Raw genomic sequence first — 11,512 nt, 5'->3', positions numbered from 1 at the left:
TTATGCCTCTGCCTCCCAAGTGCTGAGATTAAAAGTGTGCACCATCATGCCTGACATTAAAGCCAATTTGAAAGTATAGACAATTACTGTTACCAAAAGTGAGGAAGTAGGAGGCTCATTCTCAGGCACATCTCTTCTGTGGAGCCTTTAGATAGCAGAGTTTCTTCAGTAAAAGGGAATGGGGCTGGAGAGGTAGCTCAGTGGTTACGAGCACTGTCTGCTCTTTCAGAGGACCCAGGTTTAGTTCCCAGAACCCACACTGCAGTTCACAACCATCTGTAACTCCAGATTCAGGGAATCAGACATCTCTTCTTAGCTCTGTGGGTTCTTGCGCTTACATGGTGCACATGTACACACATACACATAAAATAAATAGATATTTTTCCATAAAGAGGCTAGGCATGAGTTCCAGCACTAGAGAGACAGAGGCAGACAGATCTCTGTGAGTTCAAGGCTGGCCTGGACTGCATGATAAGTTCTGGGCCAGCCAGAGATACATAGTGAGACCTTGTAAAATAAATAAATAAGTAAGTAAGTAAGTAAATAAATAAATAAATAAATAAATGCCTTGTCCAAATAAACAAACAAAACAAAATGGTAGAATTTATTCATTTGATAGAAAAATTTAAGCTTTAACGTAGAAATAGGGTAATTGTTAATTGATAAAAGGTATTTTTAAAATGATAATTCATACACAGTAGCAAATTCTTAAAATTCTAGGTGTCTAGAGGTAGAGACAGGAGACTCAGAGTTCAAGATTGTCCTTGGCTAAGTAGTAAGTCTGAGGCCACCTGGGCATGTACGATGCTATCTCAAAAGTTTTTTGAAAGGTAAATGTTACATGTTATAAACATTTGTCAAAACTACATTAAGAATTATGTTAGGAATCTAGACAGTGGTGAAACATGCCTTTATACGCAGCATTTGAGAGGCAAAGGCAGGAGGACTTCCAAGTTAAAAATCAGCCTGGTCTGCAAAGGATGTTCTAGAGCAACCAGGACTACACAGAGAAACCCTGTCTCAAAAAAACCAAACTAAATGAATTAATAATAGTAATAATAATAATAATAAATTAAAGAAAAATCATTAACATGTTAATGCATACATGTTTCTAAGTGTTGTACATTTCAGGATATGGGCATTTTACCTCAGAAGGGAAAAGAAATGAGTGACCAGGATCCCTCAGAACCTACACTGCTGACAGCAGAATAGGCAAGCTTTGGCTGTGGGACGCCTTAAACAGTGCCCAGGACTCCTGCCTCCTAGAGGTCAAGTGTGATGGCCAGAAAGCAGAGAGGTGGAGTGCAGGCTGGGGTGGAGCAGGCAGTGAGGATGGCAGATGTTGAGGCTGCTGAGACTCAGTCCCAGGTGCTTAAGTTCTCATGGTGCCGTAAGTCTACTAGCCACATATGTTTGAAATCCACCTCAAGGATAGGACTTAAAATAGTGTCCCACTCCCATGTATACCATTCGTGAACAAAGGAACATTTTATTTTGGAACTCGATAGAAAATTCCACATTTCCTGAAATTAAGCGAGTTTCCTTCCAGATCCCTCACCTCCCATTTGTAGTGCTGGGGATTGGACCCAGAGGCTCACATATGAGGCAGGTACTTTCTTCTGAGCTGCACCCCAGGCTCCTGCATCTGGGTTTCCAATTGGGGAGTCACATTCAGGAAGGTTGAGTGTCCTCTCTCTTCTCTTGTTCTCACGTGGGTGCTCCTGCCCACGGAGCTGGTGTTTGCCCTTCCGCACAGCAAGTCATCTTTCTGAAGAGTTGCTCTCCACTGCTATGCACTCATGTCTACCTCCTTGGCAAGCAAGCCCTGGCCTGCTGTCACTCAGTCACCAAGGCCCTCCCTTCATGCCATGCTCCCAACACTCGCTAAGAGGCAATCCCTACTACACCCCAGGGAGGGCTTACAGAGCAGAAGTGACAAGACTGAGCTGCACTGGCCCTGAGCCAATTAAGAGCAAAGACAACAGCAAAAGCCAGACACAGAAATCTCCCACCTCACAAATAAGGTGTCTGATATCACTGTTTCTATCCCTTATTGCCTGTGTACCCTTAAAACCCTAACAAGGACAGTAAAGGTTTAAAAAAAAACTACAACTCTAAAAAATATTTAAATGGCTCTCTCGTTAAGAATGCATACTGCTCTCATAGAGGACTAGAGTTCAATTCCCAGCACCCACATGGTAGCTCACACTCACCTGTAACTCCATATGCAGAGAATCTCATACCTTATGCCTCGTACTTTCCTCCAGAGACACCTGCACGTGTGCGCACACACAAACACACACACACTCACACACACACACACTCACACACACACACACACACACACACACACACACACAAATTAAAAATAAAATCTTGGTTAGGCATTCTGGTGCACACCTTTAATCCCAGCTCTCAGGAGGTAGAGGCAGGTGAATCCCTGTGAGTTTGAGGCTGGCCTGTGTTTATGTATTATGTTTACATTCTATGGTTTACATAGGAAGTTTCAGGAGAGCAAGACTACGTAGAGAAACCCTGTCTCAAAAAAGACAAAACTTATATCAGTTTAGAAAGGCTGCTGAAACTGAAGTCCGCATTAGAAGTGTGTCCCCTGGGTCTGGCTTGGTGGCACAGCGTGTGAGCACTTGCCAGGCCCACAATTTAATCTCCAGCATGATCATTCCTAATAATAATACATTCCTGTCCTTAATCAACAGTCACGAACATTTTACTTTTTATTTTTCTTGTTTTATTTTATGTTTAGGTGGTTCACCTATATGTTTGAGTACCAAATACATGCCTGGTACCCACAGAGGCTAGAAAGGGATGTTGGATCCCCTAGAACTGGAGTCACAGGATTGTGAGCTACCCTGTAGGTGCTGGGAATTGAACCCAGGTCCTCTGCAAAGCTGACAGGGACTAACTGCTGAGTCATTTTGCTAGCCCTTGGAAGTGGAAAGTATAAACGAGACCATTTCTGTTTGAGTGTGGTGGCATGTACTTGTAATTCCAGCTAGTTGGGACACTCAGACAAGCCGGTCATAAAGTCAGTGACAGTCTGGGCAGCAGACCAGGAGCCCATCTCAAGGAAACAAAGCCTGTCTTCAGTAGCAACAGAAAGCATTGACAGCCTAGAAGCAAATTCTATCAAAAACCGTACAATCATTTGGAGAAGAAACTGCACAACACTAAGGGGCCATTTTAGTCAGGCCTGGTGACACTCAGAAGCTGAGGTGGGAAGGTGGAGAACTTGAAGCCAGCTTGGTTTTGCAGGGAGTTCTAATCAGCCTAGACTACAGGGTAAGACCTTGCCTCAATCAATGGGTGGGTATGTGTGGCAGGACTGCGGCAGTCCTCATGAAATTTTTCTATACTGGGTAATGATCTTTCCCAGGCAAAGGTGCTTGGCCAGTCTACAGGCCCTCAAGTCATCTCTGAGGTATACACAAATTGGCTGAGGCCACCCTTGCCTTGCGCCTGTGCTGAAGCAAGTACACTGAGACCAGTTTTGAAGAATGAGACCAGCAGAGAGTGGTAATCAATGGGAGCTTTTATCTTCCCACAAGACCACTTCCCATCTCTCATGATCACATGCTTCATGCAATAGTGAGAGTGAGGTTCCCGTCTTTCTAGCTGCCTAGCAAGATGGGGTTTTCTTGTGACTGGCCAGGGGCAAGCATGTAATACCCCCTTAAGATATCGAATACACTAGAGAATTATGTCTGGCTCATTCAAATTCTTCCTCTCACTTAAGTCTATACAGTCATCTGTGCATACACCGTATCTCTGGGAAGTAGAAAGGTAGCGAGCATCTCCAGATGTCTGAAATAGATTTTTGTCCCAATAGGCTACAGATCTGATTTTGACAGACAAGGCTCTTATAATTTGTTACAAAGTTGAATCTTTGCCAGACCTCAAAAGACGCACTTAAAGAAAAAAGAAATAAAGAATATTTCTTGTTAACAATGTCTAGAAAATCAAAAGGGTAGTGACCAGTCAGTGAAATACGTACTGTGTTCCCACTCTGCATCTCTGCAAATTTCAAGTAGGTCGTTAGGGTTCTTGCTGAAGCCCCCAGTGAAGCCCCGGCCTTCCCTCACCACCCCCACACATGCCCAGAAGTGAGCACTATCCTGATTTAGGTCTCTAGGTTGCCATATGTGCTTGGGTGTTCCATATATGTGTATATCCCAAATGATACATGGGCTGTTTTGCTTATTTCTGAGCTTTATGTAAATTGTTCTGTGCGTGTCATTTCCTCTCTTGCCTTTTCCCCTACTTAACACTTTTTGAGATTTATCTCTGTTGATCTATGTCATTTGTGTTCACTCATGTTAGCTTTGGTATCATTTCCCTTCGAATAAATATGCCACCGTTTGTTTACTCATCCTTGTTTTATGGACACTGAGCTGTTTCCAGTCCTTGCTCGTCTAAAGAGTGGGCCCTGGGAAGCATGTTTAGCATGAGCGTTAGGAGTTGAATACACCTTTGGCTTGTGTGTTAAATGCTTATTAGTTCCTGGCTGGTCACACTGTTTTGAAAACTTCTGGAAAGCTTAGGAGGTATAGGACAGTTAGAGGAAGTATGTCACTGGGGGCGTGTCATGAAGACTATGTCATGTCTTCTCTCTACTTCTCTGAAACTCCCCACCATACACTCCTGCCACCATTATGTTCTGATGAAACACGTGAGGCCGAGTAACCTTAGACTGAGTACTCTGAGACTGTGCATCAGGATGAATCCTCCATCCCTTAAGTTCAGGTACTCAGTCATAGCAACCAAAGAGTTAAGAATATGACAGCCAAGAATTTCTCCCCATGATGTAAGTAAAACATGTGCACCATAGTTGCATGCTTGTTTTGAAACAGTCTTTCTATGTAGCTTGGTGTATGCTAGAAGTTGTACATAGCCCAGCCTAGCCTCATACTTGTCATGGTCTGCCTGCCTCTGCCCACCAAAGGTTGAGCTGCAAACGCACAGTACCATGCCTGATATGCTATGTGGATGTGCAAGCAAGAAAATACTCCTGCGTTCCCCTCAAAGGACTCAAACTCATTCACTCTGCCCCCTTGAGTTTGGGCTTCAGTGCTGTATTCTCAGCCAGCACTTTCTGTGTGTGTGGTGCTGGTGTTGGAACTAGAACCATGTGCATGCTAAGCAAATACCCTGCACTACAGAACATCCTGCCCTGATCGCCCCAGTCTATACGAGCCCTGCACCTCCTTCCCTTGCCCATGCAGCACTGACCACGGCTGGTTCCATCTGGGTTTTACTGGGAGTCTCAGATAATTTAGAGTAGTGTAGCTTCCAGTCTTTCCCATATTTGACATTTTTTTCTAGCCACAGCAATAAAAAAAATCTCTGTTTTTTCTTCTAAAAGTTTGACTGTTTGGGGCTGTTGAGAGGTGGCTCTGTGATGCAGAGCACTTGACAGAGAGCTCAGTCTAGTTCCCAGCAGCCATGTCAGGCAGCTCATAACCACCTGTTATCCTCACTCCAGGTAACCTGATGTTCCCTAGCCTTTGTGGGCACACACACACACACACACACACACACACACACACACACACACAAATAAGTAGTAAAGTTACTCTTTAGCCATGGTGGCAAACGCCTTTAATCCTACCACTTGGGAGGCAGTGTAAGGCAGATTTAAGTAACTTTGAAGCCAGCCGGGTCTTATAGCAAGTTCCAGGCCAGCCAGGGCTACAAAAAAAAGATCCTGTTTCAAAAACAAAACAAAAAAAGCTTTGAAGTTTTCTTTTTCATATCCTAGATCTTAATCTATGTGAAATTACACAGAAATAGTCTTTTTCTTTGAAACAGGGTCTTGCTGTTTCACCCAGGGTAGTCTTGAACTCCTGGGGTCAAATGACCTTCCCACCTTAGCTTCCTGAGTCACTGGGATTGTAGGGTGCACACCAAGGGCCTTGGACCCACCACCTTGTTCTTCACAGGTGTGTGGGGAGCAGTGTAAATTCCAAGGGAATCTAAAGAGTATGCTAACCCTGGGCTCCTGCCGTGGGCCTTGGCATTCTGCGCCATTCTCTCATATGCTGAGCACACTCTCTGTGAACTCATGGCCTTTCCATAAAGCAGACACTATGGTGGTAAGAATTCATCTTAGAGCTAATAGGTTAACCTGAGTTGGAATCTCCAAAACCCACATAAAAAGCCAGCATGCCTGTGGGCTTAGTACTAGGGTTTGGAAACAGGACAGACAGATCCTGGAGGCCTCCTAGCCAGCCCAGCCAATCAGTGAGCTCCAGGATCAGTGAGATAGCCTGCAAGTGAGGTGGAAAACAATAGGAGGATATCTAAGATTGCCCTCTGGCTCTTCACATACACAGTGTGCACACAGAAACTTGTACACACCTGACTTCAAATGGCTTTCTAAAACAAAAGTAGTAAGATTACTTAGCGGCCTCAAAGTTGAATAACTTAGAAAGTTTGGGCTCTGGAGTCTGTGGAGATGGCTCGGAGGACAAAAGCACTTGCCACTCAAGCATAAAGAACCTGAGTTGAAACAAATGAAACCCACATAAGGCTTGGCCCAGTAGTGCACATCTCTAATCCCAGCACTCCTAAGGCAAGAGAAGAGCTCAGAAAAGCATAAACCCTGAAGTTGACAGGCAGCTAGCTTGACACAGGCTACACAGTGCAGTGGCAAAAAAAAAAAAAAAAACAAAGAGACCCTGCTTCCAAACAAGGTGAAAGGTAAGCACCAGCACTCCAGACTGTCCTCTGACCTCCACACATGCATGGCATGCACATGCCTGTGCACACCTTAGACACACAGAGAAAAAGCCTAGGCTTCTGACTACCCACATTCCTTCGTGAAATTACTGTCATTAGGGTAGCCTTCTTTGCCACTTTTGGAGAGTAATATTTCTTAGTTATCTAAACTAAGCATTAACATTCCCCAAGTCCTTGTAGCATTTTTAAAATTATAATCACTATAACCGTTAAGTTGATCGTATCTCTCACTAGCTATTTTGTCTTTAGTCAGTAATGCTCCTGTCCAGTACAGGGGAAAAGAAGGACACAGAGCATCAGAGGCCTTAAGGAATCCCCCTCCTTGCCACTAGCTATAATTCTGAAAGGCTGTCTGATGGGTCCTTGAGCTTGTCCTGAATGTCTTAGCTACCATCCGAGTTTAGTGGTAGCTGAGAGATCTGTCATCCTACTGCTGGCTCCATTTGAGCCCCATTGGGTTCATACTTGGGCCATGTGATTCTATTCTCTTAGACCATTTAAACAGACCAAGACATACCCTTCTGACTGTAGCCATTTCATTCTTAGTCTATTCATTCGTTAATTTTTGCAGTGATCAAACTCAGTCTCGTGCTGACTAATGCTCTTGCACTGAGCTGTGCCCACAAGCCCTGGCTTCAGCCATTTCTGTGCACCTTGTCATCAGTGCTTGGAAGCTTCTAACCAGGCCCTCCTGACTTATGCTGTGGTCATCCACAAGATGGATGCCCAGTGTGGACATGCTAGGTACTGAGTTATACATAGCAGATTATTAAACCTTTGAAGCACTGATGTGCTATCCTATACAATTGGGAACAGTGGACTCATAAAGGTGAACCCTCAGAGACAATGTGAAGAAACTCCTACCATTATTTCTTGCCATTGGTGGTCCATGAAGAAAGTTGATCTCCTTCCAGATCATTGGCATCCAGAAGACCAGAGCAAACAGAACGCATGGGTTGTTGCCAGGATGCGGTTAAATAGAGTTAAAATGTCATCCAGCATCTAGAGAAATCCTAAGTACAGCAATAGCAAGTTGCCGTTGTTGCCTAATGAAGGAATAAGGTTTCTGGGATGATTTTTTTCAGTGCTGATGAGGGTGCGGTCTTCAGTGTCTGTCATGCTGGTAGCTGTGTAAATGGGTGCATTCTATGTAGAAAGAGATTCAGACATGTCCTGGGAACTTTCAGAACACACTAAAGCTTTGTTTGGCCTGTCCCAGAGACCTCCCCTAAGGAGATGCCACTTATGAGACTAGAATCAGAGATGAGGCTATCTACCTCAGCTTCTGGGGGTTGGTTTGGTTGTTTTTGACTATTTTTCTTTCCATGTGTTTGAGTGTTTTGTCTGCATGTATGCACGTCTGCTATTGCCTTCCGAGGTCAGAAGAGGGCATAGGATCCCCTGGGACTGGGGTTACAGATGGCTCTGACTTACCTTGTGGATACTGGGAACCAAACTTATTAACCACTGAGCTGTTTCTCCAGACTCCCTACTGTTACTCCAGACTCCCATCTGTTACTAATGACAAAAACCTAGGGAGTGAATTAAGTAGGAGCATGCTATTGAATCTTAAACTTATATAGCCTGTATTCCATTTAAGTCTGTCACAGTGGGAAATAATGTGTCTTCTAGAAAGGGCGAGTGTGAAGCCATACGTACACTCAGCGTGATTTGAACTTGGTTGTTACTTATACACACTGGCTAGCAGGAACTATACCCACATTTCACTGTGATTTCTTGAGGTAGCTTTTCCTGGATAGGGGAATTTTTTTTTCCTTTTAAGGTCCATTTCCCAAGTTTTCTGAAATGGGAAAGGATCGTGTGTATGGTGTAGAACCTACCTGCTCAGTGTGGACATGCTAGGTGCTGGGGTCCGGGGGGCGCCTGTAACACTCTGCTTTGTCTGCAGCTTCTGCTGGACACCCACTCCCTGAAGATGGTCCTGCTCGATCTCCCGTCCATTGGCTCACAGGTGGTGAGGAAGGCCCCTGCCAGTTACACTAAGATTGTCGTGAAAGGCATGACCCGGGCTGAAATGATCCTCAAGGTGTGTCTTCTCTGGGCACTCTGTTCAGTGAAGCTGGTCCCATCTTAAATCCCTTGTTCTAGGGAGTCTGGTTTTACAAACAGTCTTCCGGGGTTGGGGATTTAGCTCAGCGGTAGAGCACTTGCCTAGCAAGCGCAAGGCCCTGGGTTCGGTCCCCAGCTCCGAAAAAAAGAAAAAAAAAAAAAAAAAGATTGTACAAACAGTCTTCCCTGTCCACTGGCCCCCAAGAGTTGTCCACAGTACTGTTGACAATCAGTACAGTTACTTGGGAGTCAGAAATTCTTATTAGGCAGGTGAATTCTGTCTAATCTCCGTCTTCATTTGGTTCTGGAACGTGCTTTTTCTTCCCCTAGTGGGCTGATTTTGTTTTGAATCAGCCAGGCCAGGCTACTGCGGCCTTCCCCTCCTGCCTGCCACCATTAGAACCACTCTGGAAACCACTGCTCTACCAGTGCACAAAGTACAATCTCTGCTAAAGGAGGCTTTAAAAAGCCCATTTGTCTTTGGGGTTTTTTTTTTTTTTTTTTTTTTTCCGGAGCTGGGGACCGAACCCAGGGCCTTGCGTTTGCTAGGCAAGCGCTCTACCACTGAGCTAAATCCCCAACCCAAAAAGCCCATTTGTCAATTACACTTAGTCACTACAACATCTGTCCAGAGCTCACTTAAAGGTGCAAAACATGGGAAACCAAAGAGCTTCTGGGTAAGGGAGTGCGTGACAGCTGGGCCTACAACTCATGCTAAGAGGCAAAGGGACTCTGGGCTTCTCTCCTGTTTTGCTGTCTGACTCTCAGCTGCAGACCTCAGGGCCTGGGGAACCCAGAGCACATGTCTGAGCAATCTACATAGCCTCACAGTCCCCCGCAAGTAGCTTGCTCAAGGGAAGAGAGGTGCATTTTGAGACATCTGTAAAGGACCAGTGAAGAAACTGCTCCTCCCACTCTTCTGGTACATTCTCAGGGATTCAAAACAAAATCAGCCCACTAGGGGAAGAAAAAGCACGTTCCAGAACCAAATGAAGACGGAGATGCTATCTGTCTGTATACTAATTGGTAGTTAAGTTACTGTGTAGAGACGAAGTTCCAGGTTTCAGGTCTCCAAAAAAGTCAGGCCAGTTTGGATTTTTGTTTCTGAGCACATCTATGAGCATCTTTTCCTTCTGCCTCTGCCTCCCTCAGTAACAGACAGGAGTTAATCCCCCACCCATCAAATCCCCCAGCAGAAGACACTAGGTTTCCCAGATGGTTCCTTCCTGGTGTTCGGGGGACCAGGAATCCATATGTTAGAAAGCAGTCTGGGTGATTCAGCCACTCATGGGAATTTTGCTCTAATGAACAAGTTGCAATGAGCCATCAGAGCATTTCTGAACTGGGCTTGCTGCCTTGTGAGGCAGCTTACAATAGACCTCCCTCTGTCATCAGCTGGCAAGTAAGGACAGCTGACCCCACCCTCCAGCCTGAGGACTCCAAGGACCTACTTATTCTTGTCCTCCTTTGGTAGGTGGTGATGGCCCCTCATGAACCATTGGTAGTATTTGTTGACAACTACATCAAACTCCTTACAGACTGCAACACAGAAACCTTCCAGAAAATACTGGATATGAAGGTAAGTAAGCTCTCTTGTTATATACATCCCACTTACCCTAAGGAATAGAGTGTGGGTAGAGCACCTGGGGGGGAGGGGGGAGGAGCACCTCAAAATGTAGGTTTCTGGCTTCACCCTTCCTCCCTAATGGCAGAGAGCCTTGCCTGGAGGCTGATGTGCCATACAGAGTGCAGCAACCTGAAGACCACCCTGCCCAAGAGAGGGGCACTGTCTAGCTAAAGATGGGGTGTGGTGCAAGGAAGAACAGGGGCTTGTTCTTCCCTCTGCTTTTGTTTCTCCTCTTCCCAACCCTGGTCCGCTCTTTCCAGATTACCTGTTTCTCCTTGCTCAGTTTTATCTTCCAGGCTGCTGCCCAGGACCAGAATTCCCCTAAGAAAGCAAGGTCTTTGGGTTCTAGTCATCATGCATTAGCCCAGCATAGCTCAGGCTGGCAAACGGCAAGACCAAGGTGTGCCTCCTACCCCTGCCATTGTGGGACCACCGCCTGAACACCCTTCTCTCCCTTTCCTCTCAGGGGCTGAAGAGGAGTGAGCAGAGCAGCATGCTGGAACTTTTGCGGCAGAGGCTCCCTGCCCCACCCTCAGGGACAGAAAGTTCTAGCACACTGTCCCTGATGGCCCCAACACCAGAGCAGGAATCATCACGCATCCGAAAACTTGAAAAACTGATTAAAAAGAGACTGTAAGGAACATGCCGACATTGCCAGGGTCCCTGAGCAACTGATTTCTGGAAACCCTCGCCCTTATGACTCCAGGTCCTAAGTCCTGAAGGCTCTGAGGACATTACGGTTATTAAAGTATCTCTCCCAGAACATGTCTTACTTTCTATCTCAGTCAGGGACGTTCAGTGAAGTCTGGCTTATCTCCATCCCTGAGGTTGGGGCAGCATGGGTGAAAGTGAAAGGTCCCTGTGTTCACATGCTGTCTCCAGGCTTCCTGTGATTGTTGAGTTGTCACTGACCCATGTCATCTCCCCACACAGCCCTTACCACTAGCCAGTACCTGCAGCTTGGCTGAGGAAGCCTGAATCTCATACCTTCTTCCTTCTGTGTTTGAGGTTCTTTTCCCTTCCTGTCTCTGGAATTGGCTTGGGGGCCTGAATGACCCA

The 11,512-nt window shown here is 45.6% G+C and overlaps 1 protein-coding gene across 1 annotated transcript in view; it reads left to right on the top strand.

Moving 5' to 3' along the window:
- Vps53 (VPS53 subunit of GARP complex) overlaps positions 1-11,265 on the top strand; it is a 118,882-nt gene extending 107,617 nt beyond the window's left edge. The window contains 3 exon segments of the mRNA NM_001105813.1: positions 8,666-8,803; positions 10,301-10,405; positions 10,920-11,265. Coding sequence (NP_001099283.1) covers positions 8,666-8,803; positions 10,301-10,405; positions 10,920-11,090 — 414 coding nt within the window. The 3' untranslated portion in view covers positions 11,091-11,265.
- The last annotated feature ends 247 nt before the right edge of the window (positions 11,266-11,512 follow it).

Source organism: Rattus norvegicus, chromosome 10, assembly GCF_021556685.1.
Source record: "Rattus norvegicus strain SHRSP/BbbUtx chromosome 10, alternate assembly SHRSP_T2T, whole genome shotgun sequence".
In the NCBI taxonomy this organism is placed as follows: domain Eukaryota; kingdom Metazoa; phylum Chordata; class Mammalia; order Rodentia; family Muridae; genus Rattus; species Rattus norvegicus.
Note: the sequence above shows the minus strand (reverse complement) of the source record. Positions and strands in the feature narration are given on the sequence as shown.